Source organism: Peromyscus maniculatus, chromosome 3 (genome assembly GCF_049852395.1).
Source record: "Peromyscus maniculatus bairdii isolate BWxNUB_F1_BW_parent chromosome 3, HU_Pman_BW_mat_3.1, whole genome shotgun sequence".
NCBI classification, from domain to species: Eukaryota; Metazoa; Chordata; class Mammalia; order Rodentia; family Cricetidae; genus Peromyscus; species Peromyscus maniculatus.
In genome coordinates this window covers 161916163-161940172 of record NC_134854.1, presented here as the reverse complement: position 1 = coordinate 161940172, position 24010 = coordinate 161916163, and the positions used below count along the sequence as shown (strand labels likewise).

The following is a 24010-nucleotide window of genomic DNA, read 5'->3' as shown; positions in this document are numbered from 1 at the left end:
ACACTTACACACACAGTTGGCAGGATGCATTAGAATTCCAACAATGCTCTGGAACGTTCATCCCTCAATAGGGAGAGCAAAAGCTGTTCAGTCTCGAGCCTACATTTGTTTCCTTGCTAAGCTGCACATTGCCTCGTGAGTTCTTGTCCTTTATGATTTCTTATGTCACGGTGACCTCTATGTATCTTAATATGACTGTTACTACCTTGTGGAGTCAGACATCCCGGCTATCAGTGTGCATGTGTTACACGTGACTATAAGTCTTACATGAGCCTATGTGGGAGTTTATACACACACATATATAACTTCCTTATAAAACGATCCTTAGACGCTGGTGTCGCAAAGTGAAAGCTTCCTTGAGCTAGAGTCTTCAGCGCTGTCCCTCACTGTAAAAGTAAACACACAAAACGTAAAGAATTCCCCAAACGCTTTAGCCATTTGCCCATCTTCTCGTATTCTACAGTGTTGTGTCTAAGTGTTGTGCTGGCTTGGAAAGTGTCTGGGACAAGTCATTCTGTTTGCAAACAGCTCGCTCTACCCATGGTCACAGGTCTGGCTGTGGAGCCAGGGTCTCCTCTGCTCTTGGCTTCCCCTTCTCCTCCTCTTCCTCTTTGATAGCCTGGATCTGCTCTGAGGAATGCTGTAGAGGAGCCTGGTCCAAAGACTGGTTCTCTATGCCTGCTGAGCACTGTTCCTCTTCAATCACTTTCTTCCACATCGTGTGGTTCTGCAGGAGGTGCTGAGTTATTTGGCAGTAGATTTTCCTCCTTTTGAAAGTTTTCTTTCCTGCAAAACATAAACCATCAAACTGAACTATCTGTGAGCTACATACATGAAGGTTATTGCTTTTCATATTATAATCTGGAATTAAGTATCAAAGAGACATCTATCTGTCTGCTTTCTGTTTATCTATCCACCTATCTCACTTGCTTTACAAGTACCAACAACGCAGTTTTCTAGAATGGGAAAGAGAAGGAACATGACAATAAGCTATTACTGAGATAAATGTGAATAATATTTTATATTTAGTAATGCCCACATCAGGTTCTGCTTGCATATTTTGTTAAAATATTTGGGGTGTTATCTGTGTATGTGTAGTAAATGCACCTATGTACATAGATATGAAGGTATGGAGGTCAGAAGTTGAAAACACAAGCCTTTTAGAGTACAGAGTGATAACCACTGTACTATGGGACCCTAAACCTCAAGCCTTTCTCTATCACTCTTCATCTTAGTCTTTGAGATAGCATCTCTCACTGAGCTTGCCAATGGTCATGGGCTAGTGCCAGTTGTGCTAGATCTCTTGAGATCCACCTACAGACATCCTTGTGGAAGGGCTAGTAGTCTTTATCTGGTTTTATTATAAGAGGAAGTAGAAATTTCTTGCACCATAGAACAGTAAGATTAAGTTGTAAAATATGCAGAAAAAAAGAATTGAGTTAAATTATTTTGAATTACTTTTGAACCACATAGAAACATACAATGCTAAATTAAACAAATGCTGAGAAATAGGCATAGAGTTATAAAAAAATAATTTAAATCCTTTTTCCTCTAGTCATCATTTGTTCATGAGATGAATTCATTGATCAAACTGATATTGGCTACACTTTTCTGCTTTCTGTATTCTTTGAACAAAGATTGAATAGGCTCAGAGTTTGCTCTTAAGGCACTGAGTATACTGTGCAAGTACACTCAGGAGAGAAAAACTGAGTAAATGTGCTGTTTGGGGACAGAGGCATGCTTGTGACAGAGATAGCCTTATTATTTGTGACAGTGTTAATTGTCAGCTTGACAGAAATTTGAATCACCTGGGAGATAGACCTTTGGGCATATCTGCGGGGGTGGGATGGTGGTGGGAAGCCCTGCCCACTATGGGTAGCACTATTCCCTAGGTAGGGATCTTGGAATACATACTGGAATACACACAAGAGGAGAAAGTGAGCTGAGCACTACAACGCAAACACCAATTCGCTGCTCACCAATTCTTGACTAGGGATTGATATGTGACTAGCACTCCGCAGACCTTGGCATTGTGACTTTCCCACAATGGAGAACTGTAACTTGGAACTGTAAGATAAACTGTTTCTCCCTGAGTTGTTTTTGTCAGAGCACTTTATAACATCAATGAGAAAGTAGCCAAGACACTGTTGGTCTTATTTTGACTGCATTTTAGACAGGGGACCTACCCCTACTCCCACCTGAAGACCCTGATCTCCCTCCTCTTAGAACATTCATTTTAGAAATCTTCTGATTGGAAATCAATTCTCTAATCCTTTGTGTCATCTTCCAGCCTGGGGACCATCCCTTTGTAAGGAGGTCACAGAGAAAGATGGCACCAAGATGGTGGTGTGACTGCAAGTGCAGTGTGCACATCACATCTCCAGTTTTGTACTCCTAAGATGCTGTTAGAGTCTAATGTTAAATGGCCTCAACAAGGCAGAAGTTAAACAAAAAAGAAGAGAGGGGAGATGAGGAGATGAGCAAGAGCGAGGCAGGGGCGGGAAAGAAGAGCATGAAAAGATAAATGATGAGAGGTATGGAAAGTGAGGGATAGATAAACAACAAGAAAGGAGGGAACGGGGAGGAGGATGCTGCCCATTCTAGGTTAGCTGGCCCGGAGCTTACAAGTGATTTTCTGTTCCCAACAGCCCGTCTCACAACAGTCTCACAGCAGGAGTGCTGGGATTACCACCACCATTGCCACATCTGGCTTTTTTTTTTTTTTTTTGTATGGTCCTGGGATCAGCCTTGTGCACAGAGCTTTTATGTACAAGGCCATCACAGCCCTAATTTGTCTTTTTTAACTGGCTTATTTAAGATTGGTGGCTGAACTTGGCCTTTTATGGCTGCCAATGCACGACCCCTCTAACAAGACACTTCCCCTCTACCAAAAAAATATCACTGTCATTTGATGGCTAATGTTGCTAACTTGGCAGGACCTAGAATCACCATAAACAGGGAAAGATCTAGGCATGTCAGCGTCAGAGTTTCCAGATTAGGTTAACTGAGGTGGGAAGACTCCCCTAAATGTTGGGGGCACCATTCTGTGGACCAGGGTCCCATGTTGAATAAAAAGGAAGAAACTAGCAAAGCACTGCATTCACAGGCCTCTACTCTCCTCCTGCAGATCCCATGGGACCCAGCTCTTCAAGCTCCTCTTATTAGAAACCAGGTGTTCTCCCACCCTGCCTTCAGTGACTCAGCACCAGCAGCCACGTCATCACTAGCCACGTTACCCTTTAAAAGGTCCCCACTACCTCTCTTGGTCCTCTCTTGGTCTCTCAAGTTCTCACTTGGCATTCTCATTCTCTCTCTCTCTCTCTCTCTCTCTCTCTCTCTCTCTCTCTCTCTCTCTCTCTCTCTCTCTCTCAATCTCTGACTCTGTCTTTCTCTTGTCCCAACTTCAAGGTTGATGGATCTGTAAGTTTGTTGCAAAGTGGGAAATGGAACTAGACTTGGGGCAGAGGAGCAAAGGAGCAGGTAAACACACACACACACACACACACACACACACACACACACACACACACACACACACAACCAGCACATACCTGTTCTTCCCTGCGTTCTGAACCAAGCTGCTGATCTAACTCTCCTAAAGATATACACAGATTGGGTCATTTGTTTGTGAACTTTATTCCAAATTCTAGAGCCTGACTCCTCAGCTGCTGCTGTCCTCTGGCCAGCTGTGCCCTCCACGTGGGCACCTGTGTGCTTCTCTGGCTCCTCCAACCTACTGGGCATCTGGCCTGCTGCACCCAACATGGACATCTCCCTTCTCTCCTGCTTTCTCTTAACTTTCTCTTGCCTTCCCCTAGGAACTTCAGTGCCGCTTACAGCAGCCTGGCCCAGGAGACTGGGACACTTTCTTTTTTCCTCTCTTCTTCCCACTTGGAGCTACCCATTCTTCGTGCACTTCTGGGCCTATATTTTGTGAATTTCCTTGCCTACTCCCCAGAGCTGCCTGCTGTGCTTCTCAGATCCTAGTTGCTCCTCCTGTCCCTTAACTGTTTGTGTTCCTCTCCTTGTCCCATGCCAGAAGTGTCTCTCTGGCTCCTGAAGCCAACTTCTACTCCCTTGGGGCTCTCACCATGTGAACAACTTTCTCTCTAGGCTTTGGCCTTCTGCAGCCCAATGGGTCTCTCTCTCCACTAAAGACACTTCCTGGTTCCCTTTTCCCCTGCCCTCTTCAGGCTGTCTCGGACTCCAGCCTGCAGTCTCACAGATTCAGCTCTCAGCTCCCTCTTGGAGATTATAGGGATACACCAACACAATGTTCTGCTTTACAAATCTCTCTTCCTCCAGGGACTCAGATTTTATTACAACAGCCTGGTCTCAGCACAGATCAATGGCCAAAAAATTGGCAAAATTGATTTCTAAATTCTCACAAATCATAGCAACTGCTACTGCAACAGATCCATAAATATCATGTATCTTTAACTTACTCTGCTCTACATTCTCTCTACTTTCTACTCTTAAAAATCTTTTATTGCTATGATTTCTCTGTACCCTGCTCTCAAAATAAATCTAAGATTATGCTGTAAACTCTATCTCAGGGTTTGTAAACTCATTAGGTATGGTTTAAAATCCATAAAATCTGTTAAAAATTTTGGTTTTAAACTTATAACAAAAGGCTTATAATAAAAAAATCTATATGTGGATATATGTCTCTCTCTCTCTCTCTCTCTCTCTCTCTCTCTCTCTGTGTGTGTGTGTGTGTGTGTGTGTGTGTGTGTGTGTGTGTGTGTGTGTGTATCTTGGATTCAACTTGAATTTAAAAAAATATAAAGCTACTAGGAAAACAGATGTTTTAAATAGCAACCATGTGGCTTTCCTCCATCTTGGTTGATGACTTCATAAGAATGTAGGTGACCACATGGCTGGCAACCATCTTTACTAAGGTTAAAGAGCGCATGCCATGTGACTTCATCTTAAGATGCCCACATATCATAAAGCAACAACTGTAAAACTTCTTAGTCCTAATAAGCTCTCTATTTATCACTGTATCTCCTTTTAGACTAAAGAAGCAACAACAATTTTCAAATATTTTGGATTGGTATGGATTTTTTTTTATGATGATAAAATTTAAGATATTTGCTACAAAATACTATATATTTAATTCAACTCTGGTTTAGAATATACTATATATGATGATACAATTTTAAGGTTATAAAGGTCTACTCAGACTAATAAAAGCTGATTTAAGATATTTAATTACTATGTCTTTGATAACTGTTTAACACCAAGCTGCTAGAAAATTTAGATAAGTAACAACATATGTTTGATAAATAAGATTTGTAAATTTCTAAGGTCTACTCAGGTTCACAGTTGAGCTTCTTTGTCTTTGCCCACCTTAAGCTTTAGCTATTTGGACACACTAATTCATACAAAAAGTTGCAATACTCTATAATGGTGCATTATAAAAGGATCAGTAAAGTTACTACTCTCCTTATGGACTGTATCTATGATTTCAAATTTTATTTAGATAATAAAACCAAAAATTGTTATTTTTTTTAAGGCTAAACCTAACACGGATAGAATGTAAACTCCTAATCTTATAAAAGCTACCAACTTATAAATAGTTAAGGATAATTAAGACATGCAAGTTAATAGCTACTTTATAAATGATCAGATTTCTTAATGTGTCCAGAACTATACTTGTAGTCACGATAAGAACCAATGTAATTAATTATAGGAATAAGATTAATTAGCCCTCCTGTACATGTTTTCAAAGTAAGCCTAAAGCAAGTAACTAATCAGTTATACAGATAGATGGTCCTCAAACTCTTCAGAATCAGCTGAATCTGCTAAATATGGCATTTAAAATGGTTAATTAAAAATAGACCTTTTTGTGATAAAGACACATACCAGCTCCTGGCAGTACCCCTAATCTCCTCCATAGTAGATGATGGGAACAGAAGAACCTCCACCTAGAGCTTGCTTTAAATGTAGCAAAGCTGGCCACAGGGTGAAAAACCGCTTTTCACCTCACCTGCTACCAGGACCCTGTCCAAACTGTGAACAACCAGAACACTGGGGAGTTGTTTGCCCTGCTTTGCCTAGACAAGGAAGGCTAGTCTCCCCAAATTCCTCCTGCATGGGAAAGTCTGTTGATTCTTCTGGGTCTGGCAGCCAAATCAGAGGTTTCCCTGGGACCTCTGCCCGTAATGACCATGGAGGAACCTACGGTGATTGTCCAGGTACGTCTCTGTCATTCTTAATAGATTTGGAAGCTGCTTGGTCTGTACTTTCTGCCTTCTCAGGTAAAATGTGTCCTTCTCGGATCTCTGATGGTGTTGATGACTAGGCTAGTGACAGCTTTGTCAGTTTAACAGCAGCAACCAAGGCTTCAGCCATCTTCTCAGTTTTCATATGTAAAAACTAGGCCATAGGCCTCACTTTCCTAGAGCTACTGCTAGTTCTAGACACAGTTCACCTTGCTACTGGATCCTAAAAGGAGATAAACTCACAAAACAGATTTCAATGTAGCTTTTTACTATTCCTTTATTTAAAGGAACTTGCTTTACAATGACTGCTCTCAATTGCTCTCTCTTTACAATGACCTATGTCTCAGTGAATGAATGGATAGAAAACAAAATGGTGTAAAGTTTATTTAAGGTCTGAGGATATGAAAGCTTAAGTTGTGAGAACCTAAGAAAATGCTTTAGGGTCTAAGAAGGTGTTTTAAGGTGTGTAAATGCAATTTATAAAGGTCTGAGGACATGAAACATTGAGATGTGATAAGAAAATGACTTAAGGTATGTAATGTAAGTTATAAAGGTCTGAAGACTTGAAATCTTGAGTTGTGATAAGAAAGTGATGTAAGGTATACAAAAAATGAAAAATGTTTCATATTTCTTTTCCTCTCTATGCTATTCTTATACTAAGACTTCAAAAGTTCAGAATTTTAACAATCAACAGAGTTCTATTAAGCTATTAATCTAGCTCTGGTATGTATTGACTACTACTATAGTTACAAGCTCAAGATTTTACCTTTCCTTCAGTTGTCTTCTAAGTATAGACTTGGAAGTGTTTCTCGTTGTGCCAAATACATCTGTCTAATCTATATACACACAGAGGATGTATAGAGGAAAAAGTGTTCATGCTTTTAATCCAAAATCATTTCCCAAGCTTCTACTATGACTTAAAGGCACGAGTCTACTGCCTTTTCTACAATGTGGATTTCAGTACGGTTTACAAACAATGGTAATGCTAACATATCTAAAACTCATCTCCTTTTTAAACTTAAAAAACTCTTGTAAGCTTCAAGGAATTGACTTGGATCCACCTCTCACGGGTCAAAATGACTCCAGGTAAGTACTGCCAATCAATAGCCTGTTTCCCTTATTCCAGAGGGTGGGATCTCACCCCTTTCCCTGGTCTTGGGACTCTCTTCCCCCAACTAACAGGACCATGGGCCTAAAATGTACATCTAACAAAACGTTTTGCCCCTAAACTCCTTAACTTTATCTTCTGCCCCTAATATATCTGTTCCAGCATTCTGCCAGGTCAGATGTCCCCTCAAAGTCTTCATCCTAGACAGCTTCAAAGGGCTAGCCCCAGGTGGTCCAGCCTCACAGAAGCTGCCTGTACTTCCTTAGCCCCAGAAAGTCCCACAGAGTCTGGACAACAAGTGAAACAAACAGCCTGCTTTTCCAGGACTTGGCCACCATCCCAGCTTCCTTAGGTCTCTAAAGATATCAACACCCCCAGGCACCAGGAAGCAGTCTAAAGAGCCTGGTGCCTCACCTGCCTCACCATCACCCCTTCCTATTTCCTCCCATTTTTAATAAACAAAGGGGAGGAATGTTAGAAGCCCCGTGGTCCCCCAGCTTGCCCTCAGTGACTCAGGGCCAGCAGCCATGTTATCACCACACCCTGTACTCTTTAAAAGGTCCCTTCCTCTCACTCTGTCTCTGTCTCTGTCTCTCTCTCTCCCTCCCTCTCTCTTCCTCACTCTGAGATGGCCATTCATGCCTCTCAATAAAATCTCTTGCATGTTATCTGTTGTGTGGTGTGATCTCTGTAGCATTCCTGACTCTGATCCACCAACATACCCTGCCACATAAATCCTAAGACATCTGCCATGCAATATATGAGCACATTTTATGTTTTAAAGTAAATTAAAATCATTTTCCTTGCAAAGCCATCTGCTCTAGTTTTGCTTTGGTGGTGGTTAAGCATGAGTCTGCTTTTGTAAATGAGTTATTTTTATTTATATGAATATATGTAAGTCTGTTTAAGTGTATGTGTACTACCTGTGAGAAGAGCCTGCAGAAGCAAGAAGAGGAATCTGGATTTCTGGAAACTGAAGTTACAAATAGCTGTGACTTGCCATGTGGGTGTTGGGAACTGAATCTAGGTCCTTTGCAAGAACAGCAAGTGGTCCTAACCACTGAACCATCTCTCTAGCCCCTGAGTATACTTCTTACCCAAACGTTTTGAATCATAGAACAGGTTTGAATCAGTGGTAGGAAACTCTCTACCGCTCACAGCCTGCACATTTTCAGGGAAGATGATAACAAAAGCTCCATTTCTTCCCTTTTTTTCCTTTTGGGGCAGGCCCCAGGAGAGCAGCTGTTCTCTTAGGTGGCTGTTAAACATTAGCAATAAACCTCTCTGGAATTATGCTGAACCAAGTGACGTAGAAGAAAGTTTGTACCAAATAAATTTGCGTAGATTAGAATCTGCAGGTGGTCTGAAGCATGCCTGTGTTGGGAGCCAAATTATGCAGCACTGGAATCTTTTGAAAAGAGAACAAAGCGCCTTTCATTGCTTGGATTCTAAGCACAGCTTAGTACTTCATTAGAAACCTCTTAGCTCGCCCCAGGAACCTTTCAGATTTAATTATGAGGTGGGGTAAAAGCCCCCTCTGCTCAGGACATCACACTGCAGCATTTTATTCTGTTTCCTGGGAGACCTCCAAGTTTTACAAACTGCAGAACTCACCAGTGGCTATTTAATATTTTCCTCCTGAAACCTAAGATCAGGCTAAATCAAAGCAAACATCTCAGCCAATATGAATTCTGAAATGAAAATTACAAAGTACTCAAAAGCAATGGAGTTAAAAACAAAGAAACCTGAGTGCCTTCTATGGTTCCACCACCTTGTCATGCTGCTTATGGTTGGTTGTCAATCTTATTTTCTTAATTAAAATGAGGAGGTGTCTAACTAAATGTCACAACTCTACACTGTAGCCAGTGTTTAAGTCTGCTAACATCGCTCCATGTTTATCATTTTGGGGGGTTGCAAAGGTGCTTCAAAATCATAATTTTAGGGAGCTGGAGAGATGGACCAGTGGAGCGTTTGCTGTACATGCATGAAGACCCTGGCTTGATTTCCAATATCCATGCAAAAAGCTGGGACATGGGCATGCATCTGCAATCCCATTGTATCACAGATTTGGGGAGATGGAGGCAGGTAGATCCCTGTAGCTCACTGGTTATCTACCTTTGCCAAATAAATGAACTGCAAATTCAGAAAGAAATCCTATCTCAAATAATAAGGTGAAATTAACCCCTGATCTCCACATGTGCCTGCACCTTCATGTGCACAAATGCTCCTACACATAAACACACATTCCTACATACATAAACATTTGCACAAACAGATCAGACATCTAAAACTACAGTGTCTGATTATTGTGGCAGAGATGTTTTAAATTTCAGTATAAGGGGCTACTTAATCACTGAAAGCCATGTGTAACTGAAGCCATAGAATTTTCATGGATGCTTCACTAACTTGGCTGAAACATAAAGACCAAGGGAACAATACGTCACTCTGGAGGACAGTGTGCCAGCCCAGTGTTTGGAAAGACCATTCCCTATCAAGCTTAGGTGTCCAAGCTGAGCCTTCTGAATAATGGTGCTGGAATGATTCCTTCAATTCCCCATGCCTGGGGATGCACCTTAATAATGTTTATGAGTTTAAATGGCAATCCCTAAAGACTCTTTGGAACAAAGCATTTTCAGAGGCTTAGCTAACACAGGTCTTACATGATACTCAAGGGGAAACACAGCAAAAGAGAAAATTAAAAGATGAATAAATAACTCTTGAATCCCAAGTCTCAGGTTCCAGCTCTGAATCCTAAAATCAATAATTTCTTTTTATACATATCAGAGAAATACATTGACAATAGAGTATTAGAGAAAAATCAACTTTTTAGTTTCCCCATTCAGTTCAAAAGCTAACAACTGGGGAGGTGGCTCAGAGGGGTAAGTGCTGGCTGTGCAAGTGTGAGGACTTGACTTTGGATCCCATCATCCACTTAAAGCTGATGTTGTACCAGAGAATCTGTATTCTCAACGCGCCTATAGATAGACATGATGTAGAGACAGGCTAGCCTGGTTTAGGCAGCTATAAAGAACAAGAGATGCACACTGTGTTAAAGTGGAGGGTGGGGAATAATACTGACTTCTATGTATATAACTATAGGCAGACACAGACAGACAGACAGACAGACAGACACACACACACACACACACACACACACACACACACACACACGATTTAAAAAAGACAAAGAACAAGAAAGGCTAACAGGTGGGAGAGAACACATACAAATCTGGCCCAAAGACAGTGTTACAAGATTCTGACAAGTAAGTCTTGAGCTGACAATGAGTTCTTTAATTCTTCTAGTACTGAAAATACCTGTTGAAAATCGGGGCACATCTACCTATATCTATACCATCTGTATCAACCATATCATCCATATTCACATCTACATCTATCTATCTATCTATCTATCTATCTATCTATCTATATATATATATATATATATATGTATATATATATATATATATATATGAATGGACCAAACCAGCATAGTCACGAACCTCCTTACTCCATGATAGACATGAACCAACCCTTGCATTTTCCTGACTGTGACCACAATAGAGAAGAAAATGACAAGGGTATCTGTCTGTGGTAATGTTTTATTCAAGGACTTTAAAAATATTAAAATTTTGCTTTGTCTGTTCAAGTAGATAGAAAACATGCTGTGTTTACAGGATCACAGGAACATACTTGTGTAATGCCATTTCAGGGGTTGTGTGTTTTACTAATTGTGTTATTAGCCACTGTTTTGTTGTAAGAGATGCAGAGGAGTATATCTAAAGGGGTGACAGAGTCATGTTTTCATAGTCACTTGAGTCAGCTGGATTACTGGCTGCATGTGTAATGAACCCAAAGCCAGTTTTCAGATATGATGGTGCAGGGTGAGTTTTCATTGTTAACTTCCTACAACTCAGGATCACCTGAGAAGAAAGTTTGGCTGAAGAACTATAGGTCAAGTTGGCCTGTGGGCATGTCTGTGAGGGATGGTTTTGACTGTTAACTGAAGTGGGAAGACACATCTGAATGTTGGTGGCACTGGTTCCTGGGCTAGCCCTGAACTGTAGGAGAGAGAGGAAGGCTAACTGGGCATAAACAACATAGAGAGCAAGCAGGGATCCATGTGCTTCTCCTGCTCTTGACTGTGGATGTGCTGTGACCTACTTCAAGTGCCTGGCACTATGACTTCCCTCAGCAATGGACTGTAACCTGGAATGTGAACCAAGTAAACATTTCTCTCCTAAGTGCCTAAGTGGCTTCTTGTCGGAGTGTTTGTTATAGCTATAGAAATGAACCTGTGACAGATGGGTTCTCATTGTCACACCACTGAGACCACCCTAAAGAAGTCATATCGGCTGTCATTCAGATCAGTTCAACAGTTGAAATGATGCCCTTACCTCTGCCCCAATCCCCCAAACATTCCCAAAACTACTTAGGTAAAATGTGAGTTGAGTCCACTAACCATTCTGCTCACAAACCACTATTAATTCTCATCTTAGTGTAAAAGGCCAGGTTCCCACTTGACCCACAGAGCCCTATCTCCTGCCTGTACCAAATGACTCCCCATGGCTTCTCCCATGCTTCCTCCCCTTGTCCTTTTCAGGCCCCCTGACTCCCCCACTTAACACCCACTGCAGGACCCTGGAGTCACTGCCTGTTCCTTTTCCCAAAATCCATTTCCACATAGATTCCCATGGAACATTCCTTCATTTTTTACAGGTCCTTTAAAACATATTAAACACTTTCTCTCTTCCTGGATAAGTTACTTTAAAATTCTCTGCAATATTTTATATCTCCTCAAAAAATAAGACAAAGAATGATCCTCCCCTAAAAAAAAATATACTGTATCCATCAGTACCTAGCACATTATAAATATCTGGTTTGTGTTGCTGAGTATCTGTAATTCTACTAGAATGTACATCATTAAGGACAAGGACCTAGTTACTCTTTGTTTTGTCCATAGGTCTACTGTTAGCACCAGGACTAATGCCTAGGCACACAGAGTCTGTGCAGTTAGCAATTGTTAAGTTAAAGACTAAAGTCTTATTATCTCTTCCCATCCCTAGCTTAACCATGGAAAAAAGCCTGCAATTGGTCCATATGGTTACCAAAATTCTAAACCGCTCAGAAATTCTGAAACTAGTTACCAACTCTACTTCGTAGTGAGAGCATCTCTTTGCATATCTAGTTTGCCATACATTCCATCTTCTGCTCTCTCCATTATGATACAGACAGCTATTTAGTGCCCAACCCAGCTGAGGATAGTTGGACTTAAAGGATGTAATTTATGAGAAGCATAAAATCCTTTGAATCCAAGGCGGAAATCACTCCTGGAAAATCTCATCAGAAATGGGTTTTATGGCTTACTGGGAGCTGTATTATTTTCACAGGTTTCTTCCTCGTTTGGTGTTTCAGCTTCTTCCTCCTCTTCTTCTGGGTCATCAGTGTCTCCTGAATCATCACTGTCATCAACCCATCTTCCCGGCATGAGACCTGCAGAGTCATAGGAGTGGCATAGAGGACCCACAATGTGTGAAATAAAGGATTCTTGAAGATTGGCCAGCTGTGGGGCAGAACGGTCCATAAAGGGGCTTATGGGCAAACCGAGGCTGGCTTCTTCATCGCCCTAGAAATAGGAATTCACAAAGGTAACGACAAAGGTAAATGTCAGAGGAGTATAAATATAAGACGAGTCAACATACACTTGGCATCTAATGTGTGGATATTCTATAACCCAGATAATCACATAAAATCCCTTGACGTCACTGCTCAGAGTCATGGCCCTGGTGGCTAAGATGCCCATAGAAGGACTTTGTTCCTGGTATTTGTTAACTGTGCAGACTTAACTTTTTTGGTTCACTTTCAAGGGGACATGCACTGAGATTACTGATATGCACCACTACGTCAGTGCTGCTGGGGTCTGAACTGAGGCTTCCTGCACACTAGGCAAGCAGGCTATCAGCTGAGCCACACCCCTATTACGTTTACTTTTCACCTGGACTGCTAGAAAGCATAAACCATTTTTCTTGCCCCATTCAAGTTGCTATTTTATCCCAGATTTTGTTTAATTTGTATCTTCTGTGATTATGTTTTTAATATTCTTATTTATTACATTTTTGTCTTTAACTGCCTCAAATATTTATGAGGTTAAAAATAACAACTCATAAACAAAAGGTTACCTAGAAGACTTAATAAATTAATAAAATTATAAGCCAGGATACGTGGATTTTCTTTTTCTTTCACATTTTTCTGTATTTTAGTACTTTGCCATTGATTGAGAATGCCATTATGAGAAAAGGCAACACACTATTTTTAAAAGCATAAATATTTTATTTTGCATATGAATGCTGACTACACAAACCTTAAAAGTTTATTCCAATCCTTATTTAAGTACCATTATTGGGCACTTTATTTTCTGCTATTGGCTGAACTCTGTTCCCAGTCACATGGACAGACTTGTTACAGTCACATTCTGCCCCCTTTTCTTCTGCAATCTGACCTCACACTACAGCCCCAGGAGGTCCCTCCTCAGCCTCCCCATGTTAGGATTCCAAGCTTTTGCCATCATGGTGGCTTATCCCTGTGGTCTTTAGGGCACTCAAGAAGGATCTAACATTTCTTTTGGATCAGCTCTCTGATAAGTACTTGAGAGGATTTCCCTGCTCAGACTCCACAGCAATGTTCTGATAAACCTATTTTTAAAGTTGTACATGTAGCTTTTAACAGTGGACCACAGTCAATCTATCAGCTATATTTCCCCCCAGGGTAAGCATCTTCACTTTTTTCACACCCCCTTATGTCACTGAGTCCTCTCCTTTCTCTGTTCCCATTTTCTTCCATGTTCTTCTTAAGAAAGTTGTTCAGAACTGCAAATATAATTAGAGCAATGTAGGTTTATGTGGGAGATGGTCACCCATGCTTAGCAGCATGTAGTAGCTTTTCAGGGAGTCTGTTAATTCTTTTGTTCTTGTATCAAATATAGAATCTGTGTGACTGTGGACACACACATACACACCTCTTTCATGCACTGCTGTTATTTAGTTGTACTTGGACAGCAGTCAATTGATGTTTCCTTATATACATCTGAAGCTATTTTTACTACAATAAACAAACCTGTAGCAGTTCAGCATTTCAAGGGTGTTCATAATATCTCATTAGATTATTCTGTCATACTAACAGGCTTCTCCCAAATGCTTGCAGATAATTTTATTTCAGTGTTCAAGAGTTTAGTTCATTTTCACGTGCCATTTTAAAATTTCTGATGAAACTACCTAGTATATATATTTGGTGCAAGTCTGAATATAAGATGGAGAGATCACACTGTCCCATGGCTAGAGGTAAGCTTTGGTGGACTTGTACACAGCAAGGACACACAGCTTGTGATGGGTGTTGCAGTTCTGTGAGTTACCTGCTCATAAAACTCACTGGCGATGCCCTCTGTCCACTTCAGGTGGAGTTCTTTACATTTAGCAGGCCCATTAATGTCAGCCAACTTTATACACATTTGACACACCAGGAGACGATCATTTTCATTGGTCCAATCTATCCCAACATCATCATTTACCTGTTTGAGGGACAAAATTAACATGTTCTGTCTCTATGATAGCTCAACTAGAACATGAGAAATAACAACAGAATTTGATTGTCTTCTTTCTGTGTGGGAATGAGAACATAATGCATCAGAACTTCAGATACTAGAACTAATATCATCAGTTTACATTGGAAAAAAAAAAGTGGCCGGGCGGTGGTGGCGCACGCCTTTAATCCCAGCACTCGGGAGGCAGAGGCAGGTGGATTTCTGTGAGTTCAAGGCCAGCCTGGGCTACAGAATGAGTTCCAGGAAAGGTGTAAAGCTACACAGAGAAACCCTGTCTCAAACAAACAAACAAACAAACGAACAAAAAAGTAATGCAGCTCATCCAAAATTAAAACAGTCAAAGAAAAAGTAACTATTACTGAGCTCGCACAGTTTGAAGTTAGCACATAGTATCAACTTGTATTAAATAATAAAACTACAATAAGTTTTCTTTTGTTTGTGTATGCATAAGAGTGTTTGCAGGAGTGTATGTATGGGGGGGCATGGGTCAAAGTTCAACTCAGGTATCTTTCCTCAGGAGCCACTGTCTTGCTGTGGAATAATCCTTTTGTACACTGTAAAGATTTGTTACTTGAATTGGTTTAATAAAATGCTGATTGGATGATAGCCAGGCAGGAAGTATATGTGCGGCAACCAAACTAAGGATGCTGGGATGAAGAATGGGGGAGTCAGGGGAGATGCCAGCAGACACAGGGAAAACAGGACGTGTAGAAAATGAGGAAATAAGCCATGAGCCACATGGCAGAGGGTAGATGAGAAAGATGGGTTAATTTAAAGTGTAAGAGTTAGCTAGTAACAAGCCTGAGCTATCAACCAAATATTTGTAATTAATATTAAGCCTCTAAGTGATTATTTGAGAGCAGCTGTGGGACAGGCAAACTCTGCCTATACCACCTTGCTTTTTAGACAGGGTCTCTCTCTGATTAGGCTAGGCTGCTGGTCAGTGAGACTCTGGAGCCTCCTGTGTCTGCCTCCCCAGTACTAAGGCACTGATATTATGCATGAATCCTACCGTGCTCAGTCTTTTATTTATTTATTTTTTTAAATGTGGGGCTCTCACAGTCACACTTTGGTCCTCATGCTGACAAAGCAAATCCTTTAATGACTAAGGCTTCTTCCCAGGAACAAATAAACTTTCTTGAATTAATACTTGGGCTTTTATGTTTGATACATGAAATTTTGCTTCAAGTTTTCTTTCCTTTCTACTGCTGTTAGATAATTTATCTCATATACTGTAGACATGATTATCTGTTAAATCAAACATAGCAACAATGATAGATAATATTTTTATTCTCTGTAGAACAGAGTCTAACACACACAGCCAAAGACCTCAACTTCTTAGGTATCTAGACTCAGAGTGATACATAGATGCCAGCTTGGGAATAAATATTTTAATCATTTTTTTTCTCTAGAAAGCTCATGGCGATTGAGTTTTGTTCAATACTTGATTATAAGACACCTTTTAATGTGTTCATAAAATGAACACTAGTAGAGATCTACTTACCTTGGCATTAAATTTGGCTACAAAGTCAAAGTGTTTCTTCAGGTCAGTAGCCAAGATTGCTTCAATGACTAGGAACCGGAAATGCTTAAATTCCACGTGGTCTAGATTACCTAAGAAATTATACTCTGGCCGGGACATAAAGAGATTCCATGCTGCAGCGGCATGATGATTCTCCAGAACAGACCGGTCATTGTACAGCACCGCCTAGCGAGGAAGGCAGGAGAGGAGAGGTTACAACTTCTTATGTTAAAAAGGAATCACAAGAGTCTATGAGAATATGCAAGGCTTTAAATTTCTCATTTTTATTCTGGCTATTAAAAGTCACTGTGTTATCTTAACTGTTGATGCCTTTTCTTGGGTAATATCATTTTCTTGACAATATAAGTTCCTCCCTTAAAAATTTTTTGCATATATATTATTATTACATGTATACATTATATATTAATTTTATATATATAATTATTTTCTTAAATTTTTTTTTATTTGAAAAAACTTTGTTTAGGTCAAAAGAATTCTCCCCAGTGTCCAAGATAAATGGATAGTAAATTCTTACCAGTGAAAATACATGCACTAAAAATAACTGTTACCATGGAAATATTTCCAGAGTAAGTTTTCCATCCCAAAGTCATACCCTTAAAGGAGCAAGGAAAACATGGTTCTCCAGTCTTTTTAGGAGGACGTGTGTAAGCTGTCTTTGCTTCATCGGAGATATTCACTGTTAGTCATTTGATTCTAAGAAGGCAGCTGAGAAACGATCTTTCTGTGTAATGAGGTTAGACATCTGCCACGAATATCTTGGCATACACCATGACATCTTTGGAAATTAACAAGGCCTCTAAGAATTTTACCTGAGCACTAAGTACAGGCTGGTTCCCATAGACCTAGTGCCTCTTACAAGTCATATTTGTAAAATTAATTTTATTCCAAGAAATGTATACCCTAATTTATTTTCTCCTCAGGAAACTCTAGCCTTTACCTGAGGAGCACTGGTGGCGACCAGGAAAGCATTCGTCCTCCCTGGGTGATCGTAGTCATGCATGGCTGCTGCCACGTATAAAGCCATCAACTCTAGGGCCGGGATATTCCCAGACAGACATCCGTATTTGTCATCTGGCACATGATACATTTTTGAAAACACATATCCCATGTGTCCGTGTGTAAATCCACTGTCAGAATCTGAGGAGAGGAAGTGAAAGTGATAGACATTCTTAAAAACTGTAAAGCTGGAATCCTCTTTCTGATTTCCTTTGAAATAAAGCACACAATTCAAATTCCTGGCTTTTATAAGAAGCACAGGCATAATTCATACACACCAGAGTCGCTTGCTGATCCGTGATCAGTGATCACGCTTGGGAGGCCAGGAATTGGCTGCGTTGTGAGGTACCACACAGCATGTAAAACATCAGTGGCGTGGATTCTGTTATGATCTGTAACGATGCAAAGGAGCGAGCGCACATCAGCTGGTGAACTCTGGGGCCCAAGGCTGAAGACTGCCATCTACTGGGTGAACACTTCTGTCCACACTTTAACTCTCCAGGGAACGCATGCCAGACTTCCCTGGACAGGGACTTCTAGAAAATTCTTCCACCAATTCCATCATTTTCACAGTAACAAGAAACCGCACCCACAGCACTTATTGTGCACCACTTATGCAAAGTGGAAAAGCCAGTATCTGATTCTTCCAGAAGCCTATGTACACAGTTAACTCAACGTGTTGTGTTTGCATTTCTTTTTCTTTGCTCTTGTACAAGAAAAACTTTGTAGAGACGCAGAAAGAAAGACCTAAACTACTCAGACCAATGGTCTCAAGGACCAAAATGTCATCTCAGATGAATGAATGGCATCTTCTTCCTATTTACAGCAAAGAGGGCCAGCTGAAGGGACCAGCCACAATATTGAACACCTCACATCCCTCTTTACCACCAGGAATTAGCAGGGGCATCAACACCAATCCTCACCAAGCAATCATATATATTTTTTGTCATATTCCCACTAGTAAGTTGCTTATGCAGACTGCTATATCAGCTACTGCTTCATGAAGTTTTCCCCCCTAATCCCTTCCTTTTTATAGCTGCATCTAGATGAACTCAGACTAACATGAATGACAGTTAAGCTTTATGCTCCCCTTTGCCCTGAACGGTGTTACAGATCGACTCTGACTAAAGACTTAATCTCTAAGATGTGAATAGAGTCTCCCGTCACAGTTCACCTGATTCCATTTTCACTTTCCCTCCACAGCTTTTTAATACTAATTGTGGATTCGTTTACAGAAGGCCATCAGACACATAATTCTTCAGGAGTGTCAATGCTAAAATAATTAGAGGAGTGAACGCTTGTATTTGTAATTAAAACTATGACAAGGAAGGCCTTCGCTAGCTTACTCACATAGTCTAACCCTCTAAGCTCAACAGAGAGGAGACATTATGTTTTGAAGCAGCACCAATCAAGCCAAAGCGTTCCTAGGAGATGAAAATAAACTCTTTTATGGAAATGCAAGGGGCCAAGAGACCTCAAATAGTGCAAGCATGTTTATTTATTTTAACATTTACTTATTTTGTGTGTATGTGCATATACACATACACACAAGCACACCCTGGAGGTCAGAGGAAAACCTGTGGAAATGAATTCTGTCCTTCTAACTATGGGCTCAAGGGCTCAAACTTAGGTCCTCCGCTCTGATGGAAAGCATCTTTATCCACTGAGCCAACCTATTTGCCCTGTAAGTATCCTTACTTTATAAAATATTTTCACATGGAGTGGACAATTTAATAGTTTATAAAAATAAATTATTTGCTCATCTAAAAATAGGAAATATAAAACATAAAATAACAAGCTTTAGAATCTGGAAGTTTCTTTTTATATTTGAAAACTGGCCCTGTCCCCCCATTGTCTCAAGTGACACCACAGACAGCAATGTGCTCCAGGTCACAGCAATGCGGCATGACCACACATCACAGTATTTCTATGCAGTGTGGCATCTGAGTGAACTCAATAAAACCTGCTGATTGAAAAGTTAAAATACATGTGTGAATGAAACAATAATTTGTAATTCTTGTCCAGTGCATAACTGTACTTCAGTTTTCCTGTGGCTTCCTTTCTGAAAATGTTTATTTATGTAACTAACTCCTTAATCCTTGTGAAATCACTAACATTTATGTCACTTGCTGGCATCTGACCAGGCTGAGCCCTGGGAAAGTCACATTAAAGGAAGCCAGGCTTATCGCCAGATTCCCACTCCTCCCCTCAACAACCCCCTTTTTCTTCTCTCTCTTCCAACTTTAATGGCCTCAGCAGCCAGACTATCCCAAAGGACCCAGGACCATTAAGCACCTCTTCCCCCAAGCCAACTGGCCTGTTCTGCCCCTCATACTTTAGCTTGTACGCCTCAGCACATTTCAGTGGCAGGCTGTGTTCCTCCTTCTTTCTGGTCATACTATGTGCTATGCATTTTCACATGAGTACACCATGTGAGTATCTTAAAAACATCATGCTCACTAAGCTAGCATGTTCATCCTTTTCTGAGATACCTGCCAATTATTTGTGTCCAAATATAAGCATTTTTTAAATTTAACTTCATTTTTTTCCTGTTTTTGCTTTTAAGACTGGGTGTCTCTCCTTATAGTTCAAGATTGTTTTAAACTCATTATGTGGTCTAGGATAACCTTGAATTTCTGATCCTCTTGCCTTAGTATCCTGAGTGCTGAAATTACAGACATGTGCCACCAGACTTCCTACTTGCTAGGTAAGTACTTTACCAATTGGGCTACGCCCCCAGTCCTTCATTTCAAGTCTTGATAACTACAAAAGCCATGAGCTTTTGAAGTTCAAAATGTATAAAAGCAAACTTAAAAGGGAAAACAGGTTTTAAACAACACATATTCAACATTAGTGCACATGCTGCCTGAGTCTACAGAAAGTACATTCCTAAGACATATTCAAATTAACAGATTAAATAACATTGATCTTTCTTCTATGTATTTATTCCTTTGAAAGACCATATGGATATTACATACTTCTACAGCTCCTTTAGTTGGGTCTTTGAACGTTTTCTTCAGCTCCATTTATTCTATATAGTGTTGTAAAGCAACCATGCGTACATGCAGTGATTACATGGATTTGACATAAACATTTAGCCTCTCCTCTGCATTCTGTCTTCATTATTATAATTTTCTAAATAATCAATACTGAAATTCTTGAGTGCCTTTATCTTGGGGGTTTCATGTGCACCCGACTTTTTAAAACAACTTCCCCATTACCATTTTCGTAAGTTTCTTCTTTTCTATACTATTAACTAAACCACCATCTCCCAGCCCCTCTGAATACCAACTAGGTTTATCTCATCTTGAGAAAACATCAACTGTTCTGGTTTTAGTTGAATTGATCAGATACAATGATAAAAATTTAAATTCAGTCAATAAAAGTTGGTGATTATTTAATGAGAATAAATTTATATTTAACATTTAATCTTACCTCAAACAACTATGAGAGATATACAAGGCACATATTCTAATCTTTAAGAAATATCATCCCATTTGATCCGGACATTCATGTGAAACAAATCCCATGACCGTATTTTCAAGACAAAGAAATGAGGCTAGAGGAGATGGGTGAGGCTCCAGGGCCTTACACAGCGTACAGTGAAGGAGACGGGGTTCCAGCAGCACCCACTGATAGAGTGAGGTCACACAGAGTAGCCAACGATACAATGAGGTCACACAGATTAGCCAATGTACAATGAGGTCACACAGAGTAGCAACAATACAATGAGGTCACACAGAGTGACCAAGGACTTGACTTCCCACCACCTTCTGCAGGTCTGAGGGGCAAGCATTGGATTATCTTATACTCACAAGGAATGTCCCTATATCCAATCTCCAAAGCATGAAAGTAATTCATAAATTCCCTAACCGGGATTTTAAAGGCTTCAAAGAGGCCCATGTCTTCAAACAGTCTGTATGATACCTGAAAAGGGGGAGACAAGACCTTGTAAGACATCACTCATTATGCAAGAGATGGTAAAGGGTAAGAGTGTGCATCCATCAACTACAATTGATATGCTCCCAGTAGGGATATTTCTATTGGGAATAGTAAACACACTGAAGGCATCTGTATACTGAGTCAATGGAGTTCCTTACCATAGAAACTATGTCATTTGTATTTAAGATAATTATTGCACATAAATCCCACCCCACCCCACCCCCCCAAAAAAGAAAAACCACAGTGTAACTAAGAACAATGCACTGAGTTCTTAAATTAGATGATTACTGAACACTTTAAGATAATACACTCATGCTAAGCCAGGCCTGGCATCTGCCACCTGCAATCCCAGCACTTGGGAGGATGTGTCAGTAAGATTGTCATGGCTTTGACTTCAATGCTAGTCACAGAGTTCTTCCTACTATTCTCATTATTATTGTCTTAGCCAATATTTGAGTTCTTGTATATAAGCACTAAGGGAATTAACAATGCATGCTGAATCAATAATAATTACAGTAACAATGGCAATGGTGTACATACACACAGCACCAAAAGAGACCAGTACTCTAATCAGTCAGCACATACTAATTATTTATAGATAGTTCTCAGAGTACATTTTAAGACTGGTACTATGAGTTTCCAATATCTGATGGCAGAGGATGATGAAAATAGAGAGGTTGAGCAGCTTGCAGATGATCACCCAGTTGGTAAGGAACTGTACATGTCAGTTTTGGAGTTTGTAGTCTTAACTGCTTGATATTGATATCAAGGATCTGTCATCAAAATCAACCACCTAGTGTTTCACACACAGTCATTCTGAATTCAAGAAGAAAGGATCATGAATTGAGCAAACTGTCTTCACTGAAAAGAGTAATTATAACTTTAAAATCTGAAGGCTGGATAGAAGGCTTAGTGGTTGAAAGCACTGAATGCTCTTACAGAGGACCAAGGATCAATATCACAATAATACAATATCACCACATCAACTCCTAGCACCCATGGTATCTCATAACCATCTGAAACTCTAGTTCCAGGAAATTTAATGCCCTCTCTGGCCTCCATAGATACCAGGCATGCATGTGGGGCACGGACATACATGCAGGAAAAATACAAATATATATTAATAAAATAAGATAAATTACTTTTTGCTAAAAAGATAACATGTAAAATATTCAGATTCAAAGAATTCAAGAAGGCCAGGAGCTGAGGCCTCTGCACATATGGTGCTTCAAAAACCTGTTTGATGTGAAACTTGGCCCTGTGGAGTCTCAGACAAAAGGTGATTCTTGGTCTGCCCATGCTAATTAATTTCAGCTGTCCTAACATCTCACTAAAGGTGGTGTGAAAGTCAGGGTGGGGGCCGGGGGACTTTTCCATAATCAGAACTTTGTGACTCATAAACTTAAAGGCAGAGTCTCAGAAAGAGCTACTTAGCACGGCAATTGAAACTGTGTTCCCTCGGAAGCTCTATGCTCCATGACTGATTGAGGTGAAAGGGATAGAGAGGGATATAAGAGCATGTCTTGGTGGATGACTTGTTCACAGACATACAAAAGATAAGTGGGTGAGCTTTGAGATTTGTTATTTATCCTAAATATTCCTAATGTCTACTGGTATCCTTGACTCTTAAACAGATGGCAGAGCTAAGAGTGTTGCTCACTGGAAGAGCCCATGAGCTCAGCACAGTGGATTCAATCTCTAGCAAGACAAAAATAAAAAAGATTACTCATTCCCTTACCTTTGAGAGCACCGAGGAACACCAGAAATTTTGCAGTAGCATTTGCTCTATTGTCCATGTACTGAAAAGCTAAGCCACCAAGGTCACCATGCTATGTGGTCACACTCTCTGTTTGGAGGGCTGGATGATGCTATAGGTGAAAGTGTTTTATGGGTTGCTGGTATGTAGCAGACTGAAAAGGACCTGGACTTCTGTGAAGGCTAATCTCATGAAGTCTAATGTTTACTCAATGTTTACCAAACCAAAAAAAAAAAAATAATAAAGGAAAAGAAAGCAAAGCAGAATATTCTTTCAAGCCTAAATTTCTTCTCTAACATGGATATTAAAACAAATAAACAAATAAAACTCCTATACCAAGCTGGTGTAGTGACATAAAATTATAATCCCAGCCCTTAGGAGGTGGAGACAGGAGGATTAAGAGTTCCATGTGACATAGCATGCTTGACAGCAGCCTGTGTTATATAAGACTTGTCTCAAAACAAAACAAAACAAAACAAAACCCCACAAACCAGCCAGCCAACCACTGCCATGACCACCACCAATAAAAACCTATAGTTACCATGTAGATTAGAGACAAGCAAGCATGTGTGGTGTATGGAATCTGAAACCCCAGAATTCTGAGGTTGAGGCAAGAAGACTGTCATGAGTTTGAGGCTAGCTGAAGCTAGCTATATAGGGAATTTCAGGTAGGCCAGCCTGTGCTACAGTGTGATACTGTCTGAGAGAGAGAGAGAGAGAGAGAGAGAGAGAGAGAGAGAGAGAGAGAGAGAGAGAGAGAGAGAGAGAGAGAGAGAAGTCTGTGGGAACCTGTACCGTGCATCAAGGGCAAAAGTGTATAAGAATTCTCAGTTCTCCTTGTATA

At 40.3% G+C, this 24010-nt stretch overlaps 1 protein-coding gene across 3 annotated transcripts in view; it reads right to left on the bottom strand.

The window, feature by feature from the left end:
* Window positions 1-412: 412 nt before the first annotated feature.
* Window positions 413-24010, bottom strand: part of Pde3a (phosphodiesterase 3A) — a 275229-nt gene continuing 251631 nt past the window's right edge. For all 3 annotated transcript variants that reach the window (XM_006976484.4, XM_042274252.2, XM_076568189.1), the window contains exons 10-16: window positions 21284-21395; window positions 17747-17860; window positions 17410-17609; window positions 16434-16637; window positions 14741-14896; window positions 12700-12958; window positions 413-786 (exon numbers count right to left, since the gene is read on the bottom strand). In XM_006976484.4, the coding sequence (XP_006976546.1) occupies window positions 545-786; window positions 12700-12958; window positions 14741-14896; window positions 16434-16637; window positions 17410-17609; window positions 17747-17860; window positions 21284-21395 (1287 nt within the window). In that variant the 3' untranslated portion in view covers window positions 413-544. The remainder of the gene's footprint in view (window positions 787-12699; window positions 12959-14740; window positions 14897-16433; window positions 16638-17409; window positions 17610-17746; window positions 17861-21283; window positions 21396-24010) is intronic.